This window comes from Homarus americanus, unplaced genomic scaffold, assembly GCF_018991925.1.
Source record: "Homarus americanus isolate GMGI-L3 unplaced genomic scaffold, GMGI_Hamer_2.0 scaffold17266, whole genome shotgun sequence".
In the NCBI taxonomy this organism is placed as follows: domain Eukaryota; kingdom Metazoa; phylum Arthropoda; class Malacostraca; order Decapoda; family Nephropidae; genus Homarus; species Homarus americanus.
This window is the reverse complement of record NW_024752587.1, coordinates 183,206-209,823: the sequence shown is the minus strand read 5'-3', so window position 1 is coordinate 209,823 and position 26,618 is coordinate 183,206. Positions and strand designations below refer to the sequence as shown.

Below are 26,618 nucleotides of genomic sequence, written 5' to 3'. Positions count from 1 at the left end.
GTTTCCAACCTGATAAAGTAAACAGAGAGCGAGGCATTGTTCCAGGTGATGCTTCCTGGCAGAGAAGAGGCCGTCCAAGAACCTCCGGCGGTCATGGAGGGACTCCAGGTAGTGTTCAATTTGAGAACAAGCTTCAAGGAAAACATGATTGTCACTTTAGCAATGAACTCCAACTACTGTATAACTATTACACTAACTAACCAATAATAATAAAAAAAAATAGAGTATCTTAATTATTTATTCCTAAATATAATATAATATCAGGCCACAAGTAATATAACAATGACGGGCCACAATATTAAGAAAAGCATTGCAATAATATTGCAGGTATTAATAAAAAAAGTTAAAGCCTCATTTCACAGCCAATAATTACATTTAATTCAAGTTCACTTGTTTAAGAGGATGGAACTCACCAAACTCTATATTAGTCTTTATTTGAAGAGGTCTTGAGTCTAGTGTGGCACCCTCCGAGGACAGGCCCCTGAGTCTTGCCAAGAGGGCCTGTGCCTCCTGTAAGGTGTACATAGAGGCCTCGAGAACGGATCGTTTGTGATCATGTAGTGACGAGAGGAGCTGCCTCGCCCCTTCGGCGTCGTTGGGCATCACATTGTCGGTGTAGGCTCGTTCGGCGGCGTCCATACTGTCGCTGTACTGCTGCGCTCGACTGTGGGAGATAAAGTCCTCAAGTTGGGTTGTATATTCTCCTTTCCAGATGAGTTTGTTATGCACAACAGGGAGCACAACTTCAAGGGATAGTGTTTGTTTTATAAATTGACTTGTACTTGGTATAACTTCATTTAAAAGGAAACGAAAATCATGTGCCTACTCAACCCAGTTTAACATGCTATTAAAAAAAATATGATTAAATAAAATCTCCCCCCACAGGGCAGGTAACTGAAGCAATTGTAAGAAAATTGGTCACTTCCCTTAAAGAGACAAGAACTGCCAAGTGTCAGACTGGTGTGTGGACTGTACCGACTCTGGTAAAGTCTTTGAAAATTATGCTCTGGCCAAGAACTTAACTCAGCCTATATTCATGAATGTACATCTATTATTACTATTACCATTAATGATGCTATTAGCATTTGCAATATTAACGTAATAGACATAGTAGTAATAGTAGTGCTGTATATGCTCACAACCAGACCTGACACTATACACACTGGCAGCTCCTCAATAGCCATATCCACCCTTCATCACCATCACCATAGCAACCAACCTCAGCAGCGCCACACGCCCAGAGAACCACAGCAATGCTAATCATCCACCTGCACGGCCGTCCAACACCCACAGCAACACCACAACCGTCACACACCCAACACCACAACCATCACACACCACAACCATTACATACCTACACCACAACCATCACACACCCACACCACAACCATCACACACCCAAACCACAACCATCACACACCCACAGCAACACCCCAACCATCACACACCCACAGCAACACCCCAACCATCACACACCCACAGCAACAACTACAGAAACACCCACGGCAACAGCAGGGTAGAGGGCCACTTGTAATGGAACACCCCCTTGCCGCTCACAGGTGCCGGGGCTTGAGGGTGGCGGTGGTCAGGCTACTCGACTCCCTCCGCACCAGGAGTCACTTGGGAGTTCTTGAAGCCTGTAAATATTCCCCCAGGCGATGGATGATTTGTTTTTCTCGTCACACCATTTACGAGCAACAAGATCTAGTTACAACAGCTTCAGTTCTTAAATGGATCTATGTCTCAGATAAGAATATATACAGTAGACATGACACCAGAGGTCACACAAACCAGGACTGAATGAGTCATCTCTTATGGCGTAATGTAGACGTACAGAAAAGGCTTACATTAGGTGGTCCTAACTCTACATACAATGACGTTCGAGAAAAGACTAAACAAGCACGAGGCAGATCAAGATGTCATGAGCAACTAAAGAACTCTGAGTACATGTTGCAGTCACTGGGCCACCCGCTTTGAGGTGGTGAAGTAAAAACCAGATTTCTCTCAACCTTGACACAGCGTCAGCTAATAATACACACTCTTGTCTGTGTGCAGGCAGAATGAATCGAACTCTGAAGTGTCAGTTGAGGCGATACAGGCCGAGTGTATCTCTCAAGAATATGTTTGTTGCATTCTTCTCGAGGCCGGATCTCATTACCACGCAAGAAGGGGAACAAGGGGGTGAGGGAGAGATGTACCTGATACTGAGGGTGAGTTAATCATTTGATTATTACGAATACGTTTAGGGCAGTATGGGTAACATAAGGTCAATCAGGCGTTACCTAACAAGACCAATCAGGAGCTGTAAAGTCTTGTTGAGTCAGTTAGGGTATCCCAATGAGGCCATAATTGACGTCCCTTAAGAAATCCTAATGGAGGCCCTTAGCAAGGTCAGATAACCTCGTTTCAGGTTAAGGTGGAGGAGGGTGCAGGTAGAGGGGTGAGGCGGGCAGCAACACCCTACATGGTCAGCTCAGCCTCACATTAAACACACCACTGGGATACTTTATGACACCCGCCTTCTGTTGGCTTACTGCTGCAGGAGTGTGGGGTCAGTTAGGGGCGGGGCAGCTTACTTCCTGCCCTCCCCTCACACTCAACACCACTATTAACATTAACCAATGTCCCTGTTGAAACCATTAATAAGTGTAACCAAGAATATGATGGTGCTAAAAAAATAAACTGGTGCACCTCCATCGTGTTGTAGGTACCAGTAATCAATGTGGCTGTGAGGAGAGCCACGTGGTGTCTCCTCCTGAAGTGCTACGACGAACTCGACCCGGAGGAGCCTCAGTGAACATTAATATTCATGTCCTTAAGATACAAAAAATATTCAACACATCATCTGTAGTTCCTTGTGTTGTTAGTTTGTTTTAATCTTTCTTATTCCGTAATGAAAAATAAAGTGACATGAAACTTAACTTCAAACAAACAAGTAAGACATGATAGACGTTTATTATCGACACGTAAATATTGCTGACTACTAAAATTCTTCTTCTTCTTAGTTTTATTTGTTTTATCATTTCTGGAGGACCTATAAATCTATCTTTGATGTGTGTTGAGTCGAGGTTCAGTCAGACCCAAAAACTGCACTAGGCCACTGGCTGTCACTTGGTCACGCGAAGGTCGTCTACTGATCCCAGGCAGGTAAGGCAGGACCGCGCCAACATACTGTTACACTGTATGGCTCCCATCATGAAGTTTTTCAGGCAATGAGTGGTGATGGTGATGATCATTATCGTCAAGTACACCAGAAGGGCGGCGGCCGTCAACACACCGTCCGTTTAGTGTGACTGAGGAAAAACCTATGTGAGTGAGAGGCGCCAGAGGGAGCACATATGGTACACGTATATATAGCTCATGTTAATGGCTTGTTGTCCCCATTACGTTTATGTTGGAGGACCCAGACCATCTCCCGGGGTGGTGGTGGGGGGCCTCTTGAGACGCGCGCGCCTCACCATGTAAACAAATACCCCCATTATACTGGTGAGTTGTGTATTGTTCTCTCAAGTTGTGGGTGTGTATGAATGTTTGTCTGTGAGCCACATTCTTCAACATTTTAGTTATTTCATTAAAGCTCTCACTTACACAGTATTATACAGGGAGGAACGAGGTTATGTGTTGGTTTCCTAACAAGATAATTTACACAACTCTCCATTAAATAGTGAAAGTTGACCTTGGCTTTATGAATCTAAAAAATCATTTCTTACTCCAATTTAACACAACTCGATACAATAATACAGAAGGTATATGTAATATATCATAAATCCTTACCAAACTATTTATGGTTCCTTAAATACAGCGAAATGCGTCATTAGTAAAAATATCCCCAGCAACAAGACGCCTGGCATTGACCGGTCCTGGCACGACAACCTCCCTCGTGAGGCTTTTACGGTGTTATGGAAGTTGTCCTTAACCGGTAATGAGGTCACTAACAGTTACCTCCAGCACAATGTTGTTTTATTACCGGGGTTATTAATGAGGTAAACACCGGGGTTCACTGTACACTTGTTGACGAATTTAAACTTTGACCTTCCGCTTGAACTTATTGCGGTGCACTTGGTCATATGTGTTCATTCAGAGTTCACGGAGAAGAGGAACCCCAGCTTAGCTTAGGTTAGGTTAGGTAATTTATTCAATGGGTGAAATAAATGAGGGGTTCCTGTTATTCATGTCTTGAGTTTCATCAATATGGCTTCACTACAACGACAGTTACAGTATGTTCACAACAACAACTGTACTCACGGACAGATCTGGCAATATACTTAGCAAAATTAACCACAATAATAAGAGTTTTAAGTCAACTGATGAAACAAGCTGTAAGTTACCACACACTACTGTAGTGCCCTTAATCAGTGTGTCATACAGGTGATATAATGAGTGAGTGTGAGGCAAGAGGGGTGACTCGCCTCCCCCACCCCCCCCGCCCCCACACACTCCCTCCCTCCCTCCCTCACACACTCACTCCCTCCCTCACTCCCTCCTCACTCACTCCCTCATTCCCTTCCTCCCTCCCTCACTCACTCACTCCCTCCTCATCCTCCCTCCTTCCCTCCCTCACACACTCACTCCCTCACTCCCTCACTCCTCCTCACACACTCACTCCTCCCACTCCTCCTCCCTCCCTCCTCCTCCTCCTCCCTCCTCACCTCCTCCTTCCTCCTCTCACTCCCTCCCACCTCCCTCCCTCCCTCCCTCCCTCCCTCACTCCCTCCCTCCCTCCCTCACTGTACCGAGGCCTGGCACACGTCTCTTCACATTTATATGGTGATTATTATAACCGCCTTACTTATGTAACTGTACACACACACACACACACACACACACACACACACACACACACACACTTATGTTCAGTTACCTCACCTTAGTGTATACTGTACTGTAGTAACCAGTCAAATATAGTTAATTCATTGTACTGTGCTCTGGAACAATGTGTCCAATTATCAGAAATAAATCTTTTATTATTATTAAAATTATTAGTGTTAGTTATCTTATTACTTTATTATTATTATTATTATTATTATTATTATTATTATTATTATTATTATTATTATTATTATTACAAACAAAAATAATTTTCAAATGGACGGGAGGAACACAATTCCCATAATAATAACTAACAAGTAATATTATAAAAGACAAAATTAAATAAAGTGAAAGTGTTGTACTCATGGTCACAACCTTGAACTATTGCAGTAATATTTATGAACCTAAGATTATAATAATAAATGATACAAATACTAACGTTTCTAAAAGAATAATAATAAATAATAATAATAATAAAAAATAATAATAATAAAACAACAATAATAATAGTACAAATACCAATAATAATTCCTGTTTTATTTGTGTGCGTGTGTGTGCATGTGTGTGTGTGTGTCTGTGTGCATGTGTGTGTGTAGGTTCAAGTATAGACACTTATAAAAACTAAGGGCGAGACAAAACAAAAGACTGTCACCTTCTACTACCAAATGTAGAGGTCACAAGTCCCGCCCATACCACCTGCATCCACCGTCACGCTGACACCCACCACTACTACCACCCCTTACCTCCACCACCACCCCTGCCTCCACCACCACCAGCTCCCTACCTCGACCACCACCAGCCCCCTACCTTTGACCACAAACTACCAGCCCCTACCTCACCACCACCCCCGCCTCTACCACCACCCCTTACCTCCACCACCACCCCTTACCTCTACCTCTCACCACCCCCTGCCTCTACCACCACCACCCCTGCCACCACCACAAACACACACAAACAGTGCCAGGTAGCCTCGGGGTATCCCACCTGAAGCCAGAGCGATCTTCAGATTTAGTTTAGTGACAAACTTTTCAAAAATATAAGATTACCACAACCTATTTATATCACTCTACAACGTTAAGGTGTGATCCAACAACTTCTGGGAGACACTTTCTAAAATATTTATTCCAGTGAGTTGCCAATGATCAGATTATTTTTTTAGAAAGGAGGGGTGAAGATTAGAGGTGGGGGAAGGAAGTTATAGTTCGGAAATTGAAGAAATTTAGGAGGAGGTAAGAGAGGGCGGGCTGACCGCCTAGCTAAGCTAATAGTATGTGGGGGTTGTGTCAGGGGTTAGTTATTGTTCTGTGGTACAGGCACTAGACGAGCTTCATCCCATATATGGGTGTTTTGAGGGCCTTATTTCATATTCCGCCGACCCTACTGGCGGATGCTGGTCTAGGGAGGTTGTCTATTGCTTGGCCGTAGTAGATCGGATAATGGCTTGAGATTTGGTAACTTTTTGGGAACCATGTATGGTTGTTGTCGTTATCTGGTGGGAGTCTTTGAAGGAGTTTTTGCTCTGATCGTTCTATCTTCTACCAGGCTCTGCTGGCCAGAGAAGAGAGAAGGGAAGAAGTAGAAGAAAAGGGAAGGAATATTAAGAGAAGATAAGAGGGAGAAGAGAAGGGAGGGGGGTAAGAAAAGAGAGACACTGAAGAGAAAGAGAGAGAGCGATGCTATGAAAGGAAGGAGAGAGAGAGAGAGAGAGAGAGAGAGAGAGAGAGAGAGAGAGAGAGAGAGAGGCAGTGATCAGTTCCGGCAACACTCTCCTCAAAGTAAACAGGGAGACAGACACTCTTACAGCTCCTCCCAGACACATACTGTTAATTAACTATATTTGGGTAGCGATAAGTGTTGCAACCCTCCGTGTGTACCTTACGACCCGTGTGTGTGTGTGTGTGTGTGTGTGTGTGTGTGTGTGTGTGTGTGTGTGTGTGTGTAAACAATATCATTATCATCATCGTTACCAATCATCCCCCACGATACTAACAGCAACAAAAACTAACACTTCAACATTTATCACACAGCTCACATGATATAATTACTTTAATAAACAAGACCTTTTTTTTTCACCTGTACAACCTGCAGCAGTGTATCAAGACCTAATGAACGTGAGGTGAGCCCGCTGAGCCCCTGAAGCAGCGTGCAGGTGATATCGGGGGTTCATAGGTGATATCGGGTTCCTACAGATATCAGTTCCAACAGGTGATATCGGGGTTCCTACAGATATCGGGGTTCCTACAGGTATATCGGGCGGTGATATCGGGTTCCTGCAGATATCGGGTTCCAACAGGTGAAATTGGGGTCCTGGAGGAATATTGGGGTTCCTACTGGTGATATGTTCAGGCAGGTAATATCGGGGTTCCTGCAGGAATATAGTTCCTACGGGTGATATCGGGGTTCCAACAGGTGATATCGGAGTTCATGGAGGTGAAATCGGGTTCATAAAGGTAATATCGATTCCTGCAGGTGATATCGGGGTTCATAGAGGTGAAATCAGGGGTTCATAAAGGTAATATGGTCTGAGGTATATCGGGGTTCCTACAGGTGATATCAGGGTTCATAAAGGTAATATCGGGGTTCCTGCAGGTGATAGGGGTTCATAGAAGTGGTATCAGGTTCTACAGGATCGGGGGTTCATAGAGGTGAAATCGGGGTTCCTACAGGTATTATCGGGGTTCCAGGTATATCGTTCCTCAGGTGAAACGGGGTTCATAGAGGTGAAATCGGGGTTCAGGTGATAGGTTCTGGATTATCGGGGTTCATAGAAGGATATCGGGGTTCCTACAGATGATATCGTTCCGGATATCGGGTTCGGGGTCTAGGGTTCATAAAGGTAATATCGTTCCTACAGGTGATATCGGGGTTCCTGCAGGTGATAAATTTAATTACTCTCGTTATACCTGTTTTACGCCGCCTCAGGTGAGCAGTCGACCCAGTGTATTACTTGAAGGTATACGTCGATGTTACAGCGTAGTGGTGAGGGTGGTGGGTGGGCGGGGTGGGTGTGTGAGTGGGTGTAGGGTGGTGATTGGGTGTGGTATGGGTGGGTGGTTGTGGGGTGGTGGGTGGGCGGGTGTAGGTGGTGATTGGGTGTGGTGGGGTGGTGGTGGGTGGTGGGTGGCGGGGTGGGTGTGGAGGTGTGGTGGTGACTGGGTGTGGGTGTGGGTGGTTGTGGGGTGGTGGTGGGCGGGTAGAGTGGTGTGGGTGTAGTTGGTGGGGGTGTAGAGGATGGGTGTGGGGTGGTGGATGGGTGGGTGTGGGGTGGTGGGTGGGTGTGGGGTGGGGGGATGGGGTGAGAGGGTGGGTGGGTGGGGTGAGGGGTGTGGGTGTGGGTGGTGGATGTGTGAGGGTGTAAGTGGTGATTGGGTGTGGTGGGTGGGTGGTTGTGGGTGGTGGGGGTGTGGGATGTGTGGTGGGTGTGGGGTGGTGATTGGGTGTGGTATGGGTGGGTGGGGTGGTGGGTGGGGGTGGGTGGATGGTGTGGGTGAGGGGTAGTGGGTGGGGGGTGGATGGTGTGGGTGAGAGGGTGGTGTGTGGTGTAGGTGGGTGGGGTGTGGTGGTGGGTGGGTGAGGTGGTGGTGTGGGTGGGTGTGTGGTGGTGTGGGGTTGGTGGATGGGTGAGTGAGGGGGTGGGGTGGTGTGTGTGTGTGGGTAGGAGGGTGGGTGGGGCGTGGTGTGGTGGGAGAGGGGTGGTGTGGTGGCATGTGGTGTGGGGTGGGTGTGGGGTGCATATCAGTGTGGGTGGCAGAGTGAGGGGTGGGTGGCAGAATGAGGGTGTGGGTGGGTGTGTGGGGTGTGGGTGGCAGAGTGAGGAGCGTGGTGGCAGAATGAGGGTGTGGGTGGCAGTGTGGGGTGGGGTGGCAGTGTGTTGGTGTGGCAGAGTGAGGAGTGGGTGACAGATTGAGGGTGTGGGTGTGAGTGTGTGGGTAGCAGAGTGAGGATGTGGGTAGCAGGTGGGTGGCAGAGTGAGGGTGTGGGCGTTGAGGTGGGTGTGTGGGTGTGGAGTGTGGGGTAGCAGAGGGATGTGAGTAGGTGGGGTGGTGAGGGTGGGTGGGTAGAATGAGGGGGTGGAGAATGAGGGGATAGCAGGGGGGGTGGTAGAGTGAGGATGTGGGTGGAAGGTGGGACAGAGGGGTTCCATGCACCCACCCCCTCCACTCTACCAGGACCTGCGTGACCACATGCCCAATACAGTCACTGAGAGCCGACAGAAGCAGGTGGTGGTGGTGCTGTAGAGTGGTAGTATGGTGGAGAAGGTGGTGGTGGGAGGAAGGTGGTGGTGGAGAAGAAGGTGGAGATAGACATCGTAATCACATGGTAAACATTTTACTCAATGAACTAAACTACTAAACTATCCATCCACACACACACACACGTCGACAGTAAAGACGTACATTGAGAGTTACTGTAGAGTGGAGAGACGAAATGGATAATAAAACACAAAAAGAAAACATCAGTTAACGAAGATGAAGTGTGAGGCAGATGCAATAATCACCGGCTTGTGGAGAAGAGATGATGAGGATAACGTAAGTAGTTAATGAAGAGCTGATACAAGGCTTCTCTTATTCGTCTTCCTCTTCCTGTGTGTGTAGTTAATCACGTGTGTGTGTTGTGGGTAGCTCGAGTCGTTACTCTTCCCTTAGTTATCAGTCCTGTGCTTCTTCTCTTGTTATTCTCATCTATCTCTTGTCCCTCTCATTCACATCTCTCTCCATCTTATTTATTCTCTATCTTATTCTACTTTGTTTTCTCCAGAGTTAGTATAATAATAATAATAATAATAATAATAATAATAATAATAAACGTAACTTTCCCCAAGAGTTTCCAAAATCGATACACAACCTGAGTGACGTCACTCTAAACGTAATGGTTGACTGACACTGAACGAGAACTCCCCAGCCCCCTACAGTGGCACTTAACCCCGCTGACCGATGTTCAATTAGGTGCAATCCTTTTGGGGCTGGGTGCTACCTTATGACCAAGCCCTAAATTAGGTCTCAAAATTAGCCCCGAAACTAACCCCCCAAATTAGCCCCAAAAACTTAGTCCCCCAAAATTAGACCCCAACAAAACTAGTCCTCAACAAAACTGCCCCAAAATTTGACTCGATAAACTTCTGCTCAAAACTTGACTAAAAAATTATCCCTTAAATCTAGCCCCTAAAACAAACCCCTCAAACTAGCCCCTAAAACGAGACCTCAAATTAGCCCCAAACTAACCCCTAAAACTAGCCTCCAAAAAAAAATAGCCCAGGTAAGACTCACGTGTGGAAGGAGACCCCCATGTCGAGGATCTGTTTCCGGTCCCAGCTGTGAGTTGAGGTCCTTCCAGGCGAGGCCGAGTGACTCAGCCATGGAGGCGTAGACTTCTGCCCGAGGGTGTTGTGTAGAGATGAGCTGGTCAGCCTGGTTTAACAGATCCTCTACTGGACTCTGCTTGTTCTGTTGACCAATGGAAACCGAGTCATTAAGTCGATAAGAAAAGAAAACTACATAATACAGTACTACAATTACATAATACAGTACTACAATTACATAATACAGGAATACAATTACATAAAACACACTTCCATATGTTAATCAGAACATTACTTTGAACATAACTTTACCGGTACAATATTCAGGTGCCTAAATATAAAGTTGGAAATATTCCCTGACTAAATAAATTAATAAAGCTTTTTATACGTTTCCTAAATTCTCGGAGTCAAAAATAGACTTCCCAAGACTTCCCAGGACATGACAAAATTTTATTTATATTTTAAAGGTTTTCAAAGATCCGCGTAAGCCAGATGCACTGTTTTAATGGTGGTGTGGTGGTATGGTGGTATATTATATGGTGGTGTGGTGATATAGGTACAGCTGGGTGATGGTATTTGACATGTGTTAATATATGGCATCCGGTGGTATACAGCACTCCAAGAGCACTGTGGCCCCTGTGGCACCTTAGCCAGTGGCATTTGGAGCAAATTATGTAATTCCGGCACATATGTTCCCGAGTCACGCGCTGCTAAGGTGCCAACATTCCCCCAACATCACTCAACTGCATGACTCATACATACAAAATTCCCCCGATAAAACTAACCGATATTAACAGATACTATGATTTATATACGACACGCCTCACAACCTAGTAAATCGTGAATTATCTCCGGACAGACAAACAAAAAACAGTCCGGATAACAAAAACAATCCGGATATAAGGAGGAGGATCTTGGCGGGCTGGTCCTCCACATCTGAATATCTGGGAGGCGCGACCTAATATGGCTGACTTGGTGCCAACAACATTATCTTGGGTGGTGTAGCAGCCACTGTATTCAACCGCCAGCCTGCTACTGCAACCAGACACATAAATAAGAGCAGAGAGGAGGAGGAGGAGAGACGAGGAGGGGAGGAGACGAGGAGGAGAGACGAGGAGGAGGAGGATAAAAGATAGCTGACCTGAATTAGCGCCCCTTGCTTATATATTTCACCTGAGATTAACCACCATAACATAATCTAACTCAACGTTCCTAAGCTAACCTAGAATAATCTAACCTAACCTAATCTCAAGATACTGAATTATCAGGTGAAATAATCTGGGATTAGTACTCAAAGTTGATCCTAAAGTTAAAAGCACAAGAAGGAACAAGAATGTGTAACGAAAATGATTGTAGAAACAGGAAGATAAAAGGAGGTGAAGGCAGTATTTGGGGAGACAATTAAACCTGTACCAGAGCAACAACAGGTACCAGAGCAGCAACAGGTACGGAGCAGCAACGGTGCCAGAGCAGCAACAGGTGCCAGAGCAGCAACAGGTACCAGGCAGCAACAGGTGCCAGGCAACAACCAGGTGCCAGAGCAACAACAGGTACCAGAGCAACAACAGGTGCCAGAGCAGCAACAGGTGCCAGAGGCAGCAACAGGTATGGAGCAACAGCAGGTGCCAGGCAGCAACAGGTGACCAGAGCAACAACAGGTACCAGGCAGCAACAGGTGCCAGAGCAGCAACAGGTACCAGAGCAGCAACAGGTGCCAGAGCAGCAACAGGTGCCAGAGCAGCAACAGGTGCCAGGCAACAACAGGAGCCGGGTAGCAGCAGGTTCAGAGCAGCAACAGGTACCAGAGCAGCAGTGGGTGCCAAGCAACAACGGGTGCCAGGCAGCAACAGGTACCAGGCAGCAACAGGTGCCAGGCAGCAACAGGTACCAGAGCAACAACGGAATTGCCAGAGCAGCAACGAGTGCCAGAGCAGCAACAGGTGCCAGAGCAGCAACAGGTACCAGAGGAACAACGGGTACCAGAGCAGCAACAGGTAACAGGCGCGTGCCAGAGCAGCAGTGGGTACCAGAGCAGCAACAGGTACCAGAGCAACAACAGGTGCCAGAGCAGCAACAGGTACCAGGCAACAGCAGGCGCAGAGCAACAACAGTGTACCAGAGCAGCAACAGGTGCCAGAGCAGCAACAGGTACCAGAGCGACAACAGGTGCCAGGCAGCAACGCCAGGCAGCAACACGGAAGCACAATTGCCAGAGCAACAACAGGTGCCAGGCAGCAACGGTGCCAGAGCAGCAACAGGTACCAGAACAGCAGTGGGTGCCAGGCAGCAACAGGTGCCAGGCAACAACGGGTGCCAGGCAGCAACGGTGCCGGGGCAGCAACAGGTACCAGGCAACAACAGGTACCAGAGGAACAACAGGTACCAGAGCAACAACGGGTACCAGAGCAGCAGCAGCAGATTTGCCAGGCAGCAACAGGTGCCAGACGGCCAACAGGTACCAGAGCAGCAGCAGGTGCCAGGGCAACAACAGGTGCCAGGCAACAACAGGTGCCAGAGCAACAGCATGGTGCCAGAGCAGCAAGCAGACGCAGAGCAGCAACAGGTGCCAGGCAACAGCAGGTGCCAGGCAGCAACGGGTGCCAGGCGGCAACAGGTGCCAGAGCAGCAACGGTGCCAGAGCGGCAACAGGTGCCAGAGCAACAACAGGTTGCCAGGCAGCAACAGGTACCAGAGCGGCAACAGTGCCAGGGCAGCAACAGGTGCCAGGCAGCAACAGGTGCCAGAGCGACAACGGGTGAAGGGCAGCAACGGGTGCCAGAGCAACAACAGGTGCCAGGCAGCGAGACACCCAGAGCAGCAACAGGTGCCAGAGCAGCAACGGGTGCCAGAGCAGCAGCATGTGCCAGGCAGCAACAGGTACCAGGCAGCAACAGGTACCAGGCAACAACAGAGTGCCAGAGCAGCAACAGGTGCCAAGGCAACAACAGGTGGAGCAGCAACAGGTACCAGAGCACAACAGGTGCCAGAGCAACAACAGGTACCAGAGCAACAACAGGTACCAGAGCAACAACAGGTACCAGAGCAACAACAGGTACCAGAGCAGCAACAGGTGCCAGAGCAACAACAGGTACCAGAGCAACAGCAATTGCCAGGCAACAACAGGTGCCAGAGCAGCAACAGGTGCCAGAGGAACAACAGGTACCAGGCAGCAACAGTGCCAGAGCAGCAACAGGTGCCAGAGCAACAACAGGTACCAGGCAGCAACAGGTACCAGAGCAGCAACAGGTGCCAGAGCAACAACGGGTACCAGGCAGCAACAGGTGCCAGAGCAACGACAAGCAGGTACCAGGCAGCAGCAGGTGCCAGGCAGCAACAGGTGCCAGGCAGCAACGGGTACCAGGCAACAACATGTACCAGGCAGCAACAGGTACCAGAGCAGCAACAGGTACCAAGAGCAGCAACAAGTGCCAGAGCAGCAACAGGTGCCAGAGCAACAACAGACGCAGAGCAGCAACAGGTACCAGAGCAGCAACAGGTACCAGAGACAACAGGTACCAGGCAACAAGGTTGCCAGAGCAGCAACAGGGACAGAGCAACAACAGGTACCAGGCAGCAACGAGTTGCCAGAGCAGCAACATGTGCCAGGAGCAACAACAGGTGCCAGGCAGCAACGGGTACCAGAGCAGCAACAGGTGCCAGGGCAGCAACAGGTACCAGGAAGACAGCAAGGTACCAGAGCAACAACAGGTACCAGAGCAGCAGGTACCAGAACAGCGAATTGCCAGAGCAGCAACAGGTGCCAGGCAGCAACATGTGCCAGGCAACAACAGGTACCAGGAGCAGCAGCAGGTGCCAGAGCGGCAACATTTGCCAGGCAGCAACAGGTGCCAGAGCAACAACATGTGCCAGAGCAGCAGGTACCAGAGCAGCAGCAGGTACCAGAGCAGCAACAAGTACCAGAGCAGCAACAGGTACCAAGGCAGCAACAGGTACCAGAGCAGCAGTGGGTACCAAAAGCAACAACAGGTACCAGGCGGCAACAGGTCCAGGCAGCAACAAGGTGCCAGAGCAGCAACAGGTACCAGAGCATAACAGGCACAGAGCAGCAACAGGTACCAGAGAGCAGCAATGGAGTACCAAAGCAACAGCAGCATCGGCAGGTACCAGCCACCTGCTGGAGCACGTCTTATGAGTGCCAAAGACAGCAAAATAATCAAGACGATTGTGGTGTGTTGAGCCAACCATTAGTCTACCAGGAAGTGGAACAGCTCTAATGTTTCCTCTTCCCCATAGTCTCGTGAACTCTCTACAGTGCCAATAATTTCCCCATACTGTCACCAATCCCCTGCAGTGCCAATAATTTCCTATACTGCCACAATATCTCTGCAGTGCCAACACGATCAGTATCCAGAGGCCTTTGTAAATGTTCACATGGTGAGGGCATTATAATGACCTCCCATGATCCCACCGAGTAGAGGCACCACCGGACCCTCTGTGAAACACCGCCACACTGGTTCTTGTCACCTGTTACACGACCCCAGGGAAGTGTTGAAGCACAAGTGTTTCCCACTATTGCAGCCTCGTGTCGCACTTACCACCTGCCACGTCTTCTCTTATCGCCTCCTTCTGTGCTATGTCTACTGCCTTGGTCACTATATTAACATCCACAGTCTTTACTCCTGAACATTTGTAAAAGTCCTACGTCTACATTCTCAAAGGTTCGTACAATGAACGTTCCTCGTAGTTTAAGATGCATGAATGTGTGTGCCTACTTGGCTACCTTCAGCTATAACACCAAAATAAGTCACTGCAACTAACTTATAACAAAACAGCTCACGCCTCACACCCTCAACCTCGTCAAGTGACTATTTCGTTCATCACAATAGCACTACCTCGACTTCAGGCTCTACATTACTGCCCCTCCCCCTCCACCACTCACTGTCAGTCAGGGGTGTGATGGTAGAAACACATACCTGCCATAACTACATAGTGAGATGAGCAGGAGGTCGACAGCCTGTGTCTTTTGGCATTAGACAGTAACTTTACATAATAGGTGTGGGCGGGGAGACTGATTCCCTCTCACCACATTAAGACCACCACCACATTACTCGGCTGGTCCCGCCCCGCCCGCCCGTAGTCGTGTACCCAATCCCTCGTTGCTTCGAAGAGACTTGACATGCCACTGAGGGGCGTCGTGGTAGTCGTCGCCCCAGTGCCGGTGTCAACACCCCGGGGAGCGACAACGTCAGTAGATGGTGAATGTAAACAGTGGCCCCCGAGTCCCTACCCTCCACAACTGGGTTAGGACCAGAGTGTTTACAGAGACGTCCCTTTACCCTGCCCCTGACCTTACCTCCCTTCTTCTCCTCCAGTGTACCTTCACATCCATCCCTTCCTGGCCCTGTTTTCCCCATCCTTCATCTCCCCTGCCTCCTTGGCCACACCTACTCCCTGACCTTACCTCCCTCCTCCTCCTCCTCCTCCTTCATTAGGCGTCTTAAACCTGGGAATCGGTTAACCTGTAGCGGCCATTATCAGTCACCACTACACCAAATCTCTTAACTTTCTCTCAGCATGCTACCACTACTTCCACGCCCCCGAGACAGTGACCTGGCGAGGAGGTGGGCGTGGGAGAACGACGTACCTGTAGCTTGGCCAGGACTTCCTCGTGGGCGTGCAGTAGCTGGGTGGCCTCCTCCAGGTTGGCGCCCAGATACACCATCCAGGCGTCAATTCCACCACACGTAGCTCCAGCCATTCTGCACTCTGCAAAAACAGCAAGAAACGCATCAGATACAACAAACACAAAGTAGATTCAAGGAAACACACATTAATACAACAAAAACACACAAGGTATAACAAAAACATATCTAAATCACTTTGGTTGTCTTTGTTTATTTTTAATTAATCTCCGGAACATAACCCAATAAATCACCATAAAGTATAAATGCCATAATACGTTAATATGGGCACAAATCATAAACGCCAGGACCCAGTACCGTTAACCTAAATGGTTTTCGCCGGCTCATAAACCACTAAGTTAATTACACTTCATTTATAACCCACTTCATAACAGAGATAAAAATTCTATGTAATTAATGTCACCACAGCCTCTCATTTAGCCAACAAGTAATTATCTTTATCTCACACGTCTATAAGATAATTACATAATTACCTCGACAATTACAGCCGCTTATGGTTTCTGTATTTTATAACTCAATTAACAGTACAGTATTTAACTACACCTATGATTTATATCTTTTAACACTAAGTAAACATAGTGATAAACACTTCCCTTAAAAACACAAGTCACTTTTTACGTAATTTAATTTTTCCCTTTAAGTTTTAGCATTTAAATATTTTATCTTTAACTTTCTCATGATTATCTATTTTACAGTTAATAACTTTCTAGTATGTATGTATGCATGTATGTACTGTATGTATATATGTATGTATGTATGAATGTATGTATGTATGTGTACGTAAGTTTGGAGTGTGTACAAGTCTTCAAAACCTAACCTAGCAACCTCAAGCAACCCAACCTCATCCCGTCTGCCATACACCCCAGTCCCCCACCACACCATGCCGCCGCCACCCACCACAACACAGTACTAGATTTTACGAGGTGTAGCGTGTGGGCGTCGTGGGCAGTGGGCGTGAGGGTTACCGTCTGGGGTCACGGGTACTAGCCAGGTAGATGCGATAGCAATGGCAGGTAAAATAAAACCCCGTGGTCCTCCCCTCTGAGACTCGGGTACACACACACACACACACACACACACACACACACACAAGATAATTTAATTCGTGCAGTGTGACACAACAGGCCCCCACTAGCTGAACCCCGCCCGCCCTCAGCCCCACTAGGGTACCCCAGGATACAGGCCCTTATACCCTTACAGGAGCCCTCCTGCTGTGGGTCCGGGTTGTAAACTTATTAATATAGCTGAGAGAGAGGTCGTCACATCACCTCCTCCACACCTCCATCACTCAAGTCCCACAGGCTGTGTCACTCCTCAATGGCTAACTCATTCTCTAAAATCAGTCAGGGTTTCCAACCCTGTGGGTCATGGAGGGTTGGCTGGGGGTCGAAACGCTGGAGAAGAACTTAGTACATTAGCAGGAACATTACCAAACTTTCATTTCGCTGATGCATAGTAACACTAGAACACACATCATAATGTTGTGTCGGTGGAGTAGACATAACATTGATGAATTAGTTGTTATGAATTAATGATTGTTTCTCTTTCTTCCTCTTCCCTTATCAGAAAAATTTGTAAAACTGAAATGGCTGATGGCATGGAGAATTGGGAGGTCGCGTGTGTTTCAGGGTTTTGAAAGGGGTCGCAGTACAAAAGGTTGGGAACCACTGCACGTGTTGAGTAAATGCATTATACATAAAACAACATACTTTATACACCATACAACATACATTATACGACATACAAAATACACCATACATCATACGACATAATACACTATCATGCTTCATACATAATACACCATACACTATACATTATACACCATACATCATACTTTAAACACTATACATACGACATACTTTTATACACTATACATATATCATGCAATATACAACAGACCATACAACATACACCAAACAACATCCTGCTAAATACATCATACACCACACATTGATTGATTGATTGGTTGATTGGTTGATTGATTAAAGAGAATGATAAAAGTACAGTAGATGATAGAAAGTATGATAGAGTGAATGATAGAAAGAGTATGATAGAAGTAGATGATAGACGTATATGATAGCGTATATGATAGAAGTGGATGATAGAAGTGTGTATGGTAAGTGAATAATAAGTGTATGGTAGAAGTGAATAATAGAAGTGTATGATAGATGTGTATGATGAAGTGTATGATAGATGGATGATAGAAGTGTATGATAGAAGTGTATGATAGAGAGTGTATAATAGACGTGTATGATAGAAGTGTATGAGAGATGAATGATGAAAGTGTATGATGGAAGTGTATGATAGATGTGTGATGATGATAGAAGTGTATGAGAGATGAATGAAATTGTATGATGATGAGGAGTGTATGATGAAGTGTATGATAAAAGTGTATTATAGATGAATGATGAAAGAGTATGATAGAAGTGTATGATAGAAGTGTATGAGAGAGATGAATGATAAAAGTGTATGATAAGAAGTGTATGATAAAGTTATAATGGGCGTGTATGATGAAGTGTATGAGAGAGTGAATGATGAGAGTGTATGATAGAAGTGTGATGAGAAAGTGTATGATAGACGTGTATGATAAGTGTATGATAAAGAAGTGTATTATAGATGAATGATAGAAAGAGTATGATAGAAGTGTATGATGAGAAGTGTATGATAGAGGGTGTAAGATAGATGAATGATAGAAGTGTATGATAGAAGTGTATGAGAGATGAATGATGAGAGAGTGTATGATAGAAGTGTATGATAGAGGTGTGTGTGATGGGAGTGTAAAGATAGATGAATGATAGAAGTGTGATGAGACGTGTATGATAAGAAGTGTATGAGATGAATGATAGAAGTGTATGATAGAGTGTATGATGGAAGTGTATGATAGAAGTGTAAGATAGATGAATGATAGAAGTGTATGATAGACGTGTATGATAGAGATGTATGAGAGATGGATGATAGAAGTGTATGTAAAGTGTATGATAAAAGTGTATTATAGATGAATGATAGAAGAGTATGATAGAAGTGTATGATGGAAGTGTATGATAGAAGTGTATAATAGACGTGTATGATAGAAGTGTATGAGAGATGAATGATAGAAGTGTATGATAGAAGTGTATGATAGAAGTTATGATAGACGTGTATGATAGAAGTGTATGAAGATGGATGATAGAAGTGTATGATAGAAGTGTATGATAAAAGTGTATTATAGATGAATTGATAGAAGAGTATGATAGAAATTGTATGATAGAAGTGTATGATAGAAGTGTAAGATAGATGAATGATAGAAGTGTATGATAGACGTGTATGATAGAAGTGTGAGATGGATATTAAGAGTGTATGATAGATGAATGATAGAGAAGAGTATGATGAGAGTGTATGATAGAAGTGTATGATAGTAAGTATGAAGCAGGTGACATGATTGACCTAACACAAGAGAAAGTTGTGAGGGGCAATAAACATAAGAAGAGTTCTGCTGGGGCACGCTAGGAGGGCAGGTGGGCAGGCTCATGAGATTTGGGAGGGAGGGATGAGGGAAGGAAGGAAGGAGGGAGGGAGGGAGGGAGGGAGGAGGGAGGGAAGGAGGGAAGGAGGGGGTGAGGGTGGAAGGAAGAAGGAGGGAGGAGGGAGGAAGGGAGGGAGGGTGTGAGGGAAAGGAGGGAAGGAGGAGGGAGGGGGTGTGAGGAAAGGAGGGAAGGAGGGGAGGGAGGGAGGGTGTGAGGAAAGGAGTGAAGGAGGAGGGAGGGGTGTGAGGAAAGGAGGGAGGTAGGGGAGGAGGGTGGAAGGAAAGGAGGGAGGGAGGAAGGGAGGGAGGGTGTGAGGAAAGGAGGGAAGGAGGGAGGGAGGGAGGGTGTGAGGAAAGGAGGGGGTGGGTGTGAGAAAGGAGGGAAAGGAGGGAGGGGGAGGGTGTGAGGAAAGGAGGGAGGGAGGGTGTGAGGAAAGGGGGGGGGAAGGAGGGGGAGGGGAGGGTGTGACGAGAGGGAGGGAGAGGAGAGGAAGGAGGATGTGAGGAAGGAGGGAAGGAGAGAGAGGGAGGGAGGGGAGGGTGTGACGCAATCCTTCAACCTTAATCTCTCAACACACACGCCAACTTATCATCAACACACAGTACTTTACACACCACCTCTGTCACCTCAGGCTTACCCAACACCCTCTCATTATACCGACTTGTTGTGTGTTCTTACAGCATCTTATTCAGGATGTTTATCAAAGGGTCATTCTACTCTACCCTACTCTAATCTACTCTAATCATAATGTGCTCTACTCTATCTGCTCCTACTCTACTTTTACTCCTACTCTACTCTACTACTCGTCGCCAGTGATCGGTCAGTTGTCGTCCTCAAAAACCTTAACAATGTGTAAGTCTCTCTATGGCATTGCAGGATTTGTATTTTGTCAACTTTTATTGAAAAATATACAATTTCTGTTTCAATTGCTGGTGTGTGGGGATGAAACTTGGTGGTCAGGTAGAGGGCGTTGGGTATCTGTGGGGGATGCCACTGTGAATGGCACTGAACCGTGGTATGAGTGGCACTGTGACCCGTGGTATGGGTGGTACTGAGACCGTGGTATGGTATGGTACTGAATCGTGGTTTGCTTGGGCACTAAACCGTGATATGGGAGGCACTGTTAACCGATGTATGATTGGCACTGTGAAGCAAGACCTCGGAGAATGTGACACTCTGGGGGCATGGCACTGCAGGATGTAGCTCTAGTGAAAGTGGCGTTTAAGAGGACGCAGCCTCTAAGTGAAGTCGTAAATGAGGTGACGTCACTGTTGTTGTTTAATGTAATTTGTGCTGGTCTCTCTCTCTCTCTCTCTCTCTCTCTCTCTCTCTCTCTCTCTCTCTCTCTCTCTCTCTCTCTCTCTCTCTCTCTCTCTCTAGGTTGGGTTTATAGTCTACCATCCACCACCGGCCCACACACTGAGCACTCATACCACAGGCTCCACTATCCACACACCACTCTCACAGGCTCCTATCCCACACACAGGCTCACTATCCACCACACCACAGGCTCCACTATCCACACACCACAGGTTCCACATACATAAACATACAGGTGGAACAGGTAAACACCCTCATCTGGTATTAATTACGATACAGTGACAGAATATCTGGTAGTTTACATGAATACAAAGACAACGAAGAAGGCTGTTTACACATCTCCACAGGGTCAGAGGGAGGCCACCTAACACCTCCCCCTCAGCTAGGTAATCAACGCCTCGTGTGACTGTGTGTTTGTCTCGTCAGGGTCTGGTGGAGAACTTAGTGGTCCCAGGTGGTAGGTGTCAGGGGAGGGGGGGGATAATGTCCCGCATACCCTGGCATCAATGTTTCCCGTAATGACCCGCGTGATTATCACAACAATAGTTAGAAACCCTCACCAGAGATAACAGGAACACCACAGCAGGGACAAGTGTGGGCCAAAGCTTATGTTTGACATGTTTTCAGAGGCTGTCGTTGTCCCAACCTCACTTAGTGTCGGCTAGAACGGCCATCAGGACTAGACCACAATCCTGACAGGTTCCATTCCCAGGGATCCCCACCTACAAGGTTTCCTCTTAATAAGCCCAACTCCCCATAAGAACATAAGAAGAACATAAGAATGGAGAAACTGCAGCGGGCCTATTGGCCCATACTGGAGCAGTCCATTTACACCCCTATTGCTCATATATCCATCAACCTATGTTTGAAGATATCCAGCGTATTCGAGTTAATGATGATGTTGGTAACTTGTTCTACTCGTCCACCACTCTATTTCCAAACAAAGTTTTCTTATTTCGCCCTAAATCTAAATTTGTCTAATTTAAAACCATTGTTACGAGTTCGCTCTCGAGGAGTGCAAATTAAGATGCTTTAACCTGTCTCTGAACTCAAGGTTCCTAATAGACCTTGCCCTCTGAGGGGCCTCCTGAAGGGCCTCCTAAGGCCCCCTCCTGAAGGGCCTCCTGAAGGGGCCCCCTCCTGAGGACCCCTCCTGAAGGACCCCCTCTGGGGCCCCTCCTGAAGGACCCCTCCTGAAGGACCCCTCCTGGGACCCCACTCTGAAGGACCCCCCTCCTGAAGGGGCCCCACTCCTGAAGGGCCCCCTCCTGAGGGCCCCCTCTGAGAGGGCCCCCTCCTGGGGCCCCTCCCTAATATTCCTGAAGTACGGTGAGGTTAGGTCAGGTTGGGTGGGGATGGGGGTAGGTCATGTCAGGTTGGATCAGGTCAATTTAAGTTGTTTGGATGGATTATGTTGGGTTAGGTTAAGCTGATTAAATCAAGTTAGGTTAAACTGGGTCAGATCAGGTTGGGTAGGGTAAGGTTGCATTAAATTAAATTAGACCAAATTGGGTTGAATTAAGCTAGATTAAATCAGCTTAGACCAGGTTGGGTTAGGTTAGGTTGGTTTAAAAGAGGTTAGGGTGAGATGAGCTAGAGTCTATTACACTTGGACCATGAACACACGCACACCAATAAGGTTGTCACTCACGAGAGGTGCCCGCGACAGACACACTTACCCACATTCCCTACCAGTTTATTCTCGTAACACCCGTGCTAATATTACTCCTCCCGGTCTACCTTCCTCTCTCCCTCCCAGCCTTCCTCCCTCCTTGCTTCCCTCTACACCCTCCTTGCTTCCCTCTACCCCTCCTTGCTTCACTCTACTCCCTTGCCTTCCCTGGCTCTCACTCCCTCCCCTCCCTCCCAGCCTTCCTCCATCCTTGCTTCCTCTACCCTTTCTTGCCCTCTCTGCTCTCCCCTCTCCCCTACCCCCCCAACCTTAAAATAAGACATACGTGCTGCAGGTGTGGGGGACAGCAGCTTCCCTTCTTCTCCGACAAACAAACATCAGTCTCACTAATGTTTGTGTCCAGTCTCTGCCAAGTGTTGAGTTCGACGATATGACCTCACTGGCCATCCTCCTCATGTGTGTGTATATGTGTGTGTGTGTGGTGATGGTGTGTGTGTAGTGGTGATTGTGTGTGTGTGTAGTATTAATGGTGTAGTGTGGGTGTGGTCAGTGAGAGGGCCCAGCAGAACACCCACAACAACACACAACCTTGACCCGCTATACACTCGGACCTTAAAGTAACTATTCTCGTTAGTAAAGACGTGACGACACACATAACTGGCTGACGTCATACAAAACATACCAACAAAAACAACTACAATCACACACCATGACTCTACCTTGACTAGATACGTTCACTTGGCGCCAGAGAGAGAGGTGAGAGAGAGGGAGAGAGAGGTGAGAGAGAGAGACAGAGTGGGGAACGGGAAGAGGGAGGAGAGGAGGAAGAGGTTAGAGAGAGAGAGAGAAGGAGGGAGGGAGGGAAGAGAGAGAGAGGGAGAGAGAGGGAGAGAGGGAGGAGAGAGGGAGGAATCATTCGAGCTCCAGACCTAATAGACCCCAACTTAACCTAACCATTACGATTAGAACCACAGTAATTCGAGTTATCCTGGCCATGGTAACCCTCGAGTGAGTTATCCTGGCCATGGTAACCCTCGAGTGAGTTATCCTGGCCATGGTAACCCTCGAGTGAGTTATCCTGGCCATGGTAACCCTCGAGTGTTATCCTGGCCATGGTAACCTCGAGTGAGTTATCCTGGCCATGGTAACCTCGAGTGAGTTATCTGGCCATGGTAACCCTCGAGTGAGTTATCCTGGCCATGGTAACCCGAGTGAGTTATCCGGCCATGGTAACCGTCGAGTGAGTTATCCTGGCAGGCCACCTGCGGAGTTATCCTGGCCATGGTAACCGTCGAGTGAGAGTTATCCTGGCCGGTAACCGTCGAGTGAGTTATCCTGGCCAGTGGACGTGAGGGCCAGCTGTCAACTGAGTGAGGCGAAGTGTATTGAATCTTGTTAAAACGATAATAATGTAACGTTGAGGCCAGAGTGGTGGTGGAGGTGGTGGTGGTGGTGGTGGTAGTGATGGTGGTGGTGGTGATGGTGGTACTGGAAGAGGTGGTGGTGGTGGTGGTACTGGAGGTGGTGTGGGTGGTGGTGGGTGGTGGTGGTGGTGGTGGTGGTGGTGGTGGTGGTAGTACTGGTAGAGGTGGTGGTGGTGGTGGTGGTGGTGGTGGTGGTGGTGGTGGTACTGGTAGAGGTGGTGGCGGTGGTGGTGGTGGTGGTGGTGGTGGTGGTGAGGTGGTGGTGGTGGTGGTGGTTGTGGTGGTGGTGATGCAGGTGGTGGAGTGGGATGCAGGTGTTGGGTGTGAGTGATGCAGGTGGTGATAGTGATGCAGGTGGTGGTAGTGATGCAGGTGGTATGATGCAGGTGGTGATAGTGATGCGGTGGTGATAGTGATGCAGGTGGTGGTGGTGATGCAGGGGTGGTGGTAGTGATGCAGGTGGTGATAGTGATGCGGTGGTGGTAGTGATGCGGGTGGTGTGGATGAGGTGGGTGATAGTGATGGTGGTGGCAGTATGCAGTGTGGTGAGTGATGCAGGTGGTGATAGGATGTGTGTGAGTGATGCAGGTGGGGTAGTGATGCAGGTGGTGATGGTGATGGAGGTAGTGATGCAGGTGGTGGTAGTGATGCAGGTGGTGGTAGTGGATGCAGGTGGTGTAGTGATGCAGGTGGTGGTAGTGATGTGTGGTGGTAGGTGATGCAGGTGGTGGTAGTGATGCAGGTGTGTGTAGTGATGGTGGTAGGTAGTGATGCAGGTGGTGGTGGGGTGCAGGTGGTGGTAGTGATGCAGGTGGTGGTGATGCGGTGGTAGTGATGGTGGGTGGTGGTGCATGGTGGTGGTAGTGATGTGGTGGTGGTATGACGGTGCGGTAGTGATGCAGGTGGTGATAGTATGCAGGTGAGTAGTGATGGGTATAGTGATGCAGGTGGTGGTAGCATGCGGTGGTAGTAGGCGGTGGTGGTGCAGTGCGGTAGTATGCAGGTGGTGGTAGTGGTGCAGGAGGTGTGGTGGTATGCAGGTAGGTGGTGGTGATGCAGGTGGTAGTGATGCTGGTGGTGGTAGGATGCAGGTGGTGGTGTGATGCAGGTGGTAGTGATGCAGGTGGTGTAGTATGCAGGTGGGGTAGTGGATGTTGGTGGTAGACGGTGGTGGTGGGGTGGTGGTGTAGGATGCAGGTGGTGGTAGTGATGCAGGTGGTAGTGATGCAGGTGGTAGTGATGCGGGTGGTAGTGGCAGGTGGTAGTGATGGTGGTAGTGATGGTGGTGGTAGTGATGCAGGTGGTGGTAGTGATGGCAGTGGTGGTAGTGATGCAGGTGGTGGTGGTGGTAGTGAAGTCATTTTAAGATGACCGGGTATGATTGGTGTGACAAAAGAGTCAGATGTGGAGGACACAACACAACCTCACCAGGTGTGTGTGTATGTGTGTGTGTGTGTGTGTGTGTGTGTGTGTGTGTGTGTGTGTGGGTGTGTGTGTGGTGATTCCTTTTATTAACGTAAATGCGTGAAAGAGGCAGTCAAGACCATGGTTGTGTGAAAGGCGAGTAGGTAAAGAGGCTTGGTGTACTGAGAGAGAGAGAGAGAGAGAGAGAGAGAGAGAGAGAGAGAGGAGAGAGAGGAGAGAGAGAGAGAGAGAGAGAGAGAGAGAGTATGCAGTGAGTGTGTTGAGTCTAGGTGAGCAGGTTAGAGGAGGAGGAAGAGGCTGATGTGTCAACAGAGGGTAGAGATGGAGGGAGGGGAGGAGGAGGGAGGGAGGGATATGGAGGGAGGGAGTGGGGGGAGGAGGAGGGAGGGGGGAGGGAGGTCTGGCACGTAAAGACTGCCCGGGTATGAGCGGGTATGACGTGTAGTGTTGGAGGTGTAGGAGGGAGGTGAGGAGGTAGAGAGAAAGGAAGGTAGGGAGAAGGGAGGGGAGGAGGGGTGTGGGGAGGTAGAGGAGGGGTGTGGGGCAGGTAGAGTGAGGGGTGTGGGGAGGTAGAGTGAAGGGGTGTGGGGAGGTAGAGGAAGGGGTGGGGAGGTAGAGTGAGGTGGTGAGGAGAGGGGGGAGGAAGGAGGCAGCCGTGTGAACATGATAATCCCTGAATCACACATTCGTAATGGTGGTGGAGGAAGAACAAACAGAGAGAGGAGGAGGAGGAGGAGGAGGAGGAGGAGGAGGAGGAGGAGGAGGAGGAAGAACGCTGCAGAAGGAACACATAAACAAACCAGGTGAGTAAGTTAAGTGTGTCACCTACCTGGCGCTAAGGGAAGGTATATCTAATTAAGGTAGAGTCTCAGTGTAATTCCGACACCATTTAGAGTTTATGTGTAGTTAGGATGGAAAATTCAGTTCAATTAGGTTAGGTTAGGTGTAGTGTTAGGCTAGGTTAGGTTAGGTTAGGTTAGGTTAGGTTAGGTTAGGTTAGGTTAGGTTAGGTTAGCGGTCCCCCGTGTGGTGGTCCCTGACCATCCGTGGGACAACCGAAACCAACAACATTAGTTACGACACATTACACCAAGACGACCCGTGGTGACGACCTCTCGTACACACACACACACACACACACACACACACACACACACACACACACACACAGGGTCTCGTGTCCAATACTGTTTGTGTTGTTGTCCAGTGTAACGTGCACGGGACGTGATCTCAGGTATTTACAGCCCGCTTGGTTTGCAAATTAACACTCAGAAGACTGAGATTTTTGTCCAGCTCATTGTTCCACCAATAGAAGCACCACAATTCTACAGTAATGGAGATCCTATCAAAACAGTAAACCAGTTTAAGTACCTTGGTAGCACTCTCACACCCACCTGCTCACTGGATATGGAAATTCAAACCAGAATCAATTTAGCCTCAGCTGCATTTGGACGTTTGAGAACAAGTCTTTCTCAACAATGACCACAAATATGGAACGAAGACTGCAGTTCATCTCGCGGTCTGTATATCTACATTATTATA

The 26,618-nt window shown here is 47.9% G+C and overlaps 2 protein-coding genes across 5 annotated transcripts in view; one reads left to right on the top strand and one right to left on the bottom strand.

The window, feature by feature from the left end:
• The window catches only part of LOC121855140 (titin-like), a 94,181-nt gene extending 83,938 nt beyond the window's left edge, over positions 1 to 10,243 (bottom strand). For all 4 annotated transcript variants that reach the window (XM_042350006.1, XM_042350004.1, XM_042350007.1 and 1 more), the window contains exons 1-3: positions 10,077 to 10,243; positions 414 to 664; positions 10 to 131 (exon numbers count right to left, since the gene is read on the bottom strand). In XM_042350006.1, the coding sequence (XP_042205940.1) occupies positions 10 to 131; positions 414 to 664; positions 10,077 to 10,096 (393 nt within the window). In that variant the 5' untranslated portion in view covers positions 10,097 to 10,243. The remainder of the gene's footprint in view (positions 1 to 9; positions 132 to 413; positions 665 to 10,076) is intronic.
• LOC121855139 (transcription factor SPT20 homolog) lies at positions 10,095 to 14,343 on the top strand. The gene is made up of 3 exons (XM_042350003.1): positions 10,095 to 10,123; positions 11,525 to 13,336; positions 13,380 to 14,343. The coding sequence occupies exons 1-3, from the start codon at positions 10,095 to 10,097 to the stop codon at positions 14,341 to 14,343; spliced, it is 2,805 nt and encodes a 934-aa protein (XP_042205937.1).
• Positions 14,344 to 26,618: the final 12,275 nt, after the last annotated feature.

What these genes read in the sequence shown, in the direction of transcription:
- LOC121855139 (XM_042350003.1), top strand. Translation starts at nt 10,095, where the DNA reads ATGTCGAGGATCTGTTTCCGGTCCCAGCT. An exon ending in ATCTGTTTCCGGTCCCAGCT is followed by an intron (nt 10,124 to 11,524) that starts GTGAGTTGAGGT and finishes AACCTGTACCAG; the next exon opens with AGCAACAACAGGTACCAGAG. An exon ending in CAGGTACCAGGCAGCAACAG is followed by an intron (nt 13,337 to 13,379) that starts GTACCAGAGCAG and finishes AACGGGTACCAG; the next exon opens with GCAGCAACAGGTGCCAGAGC.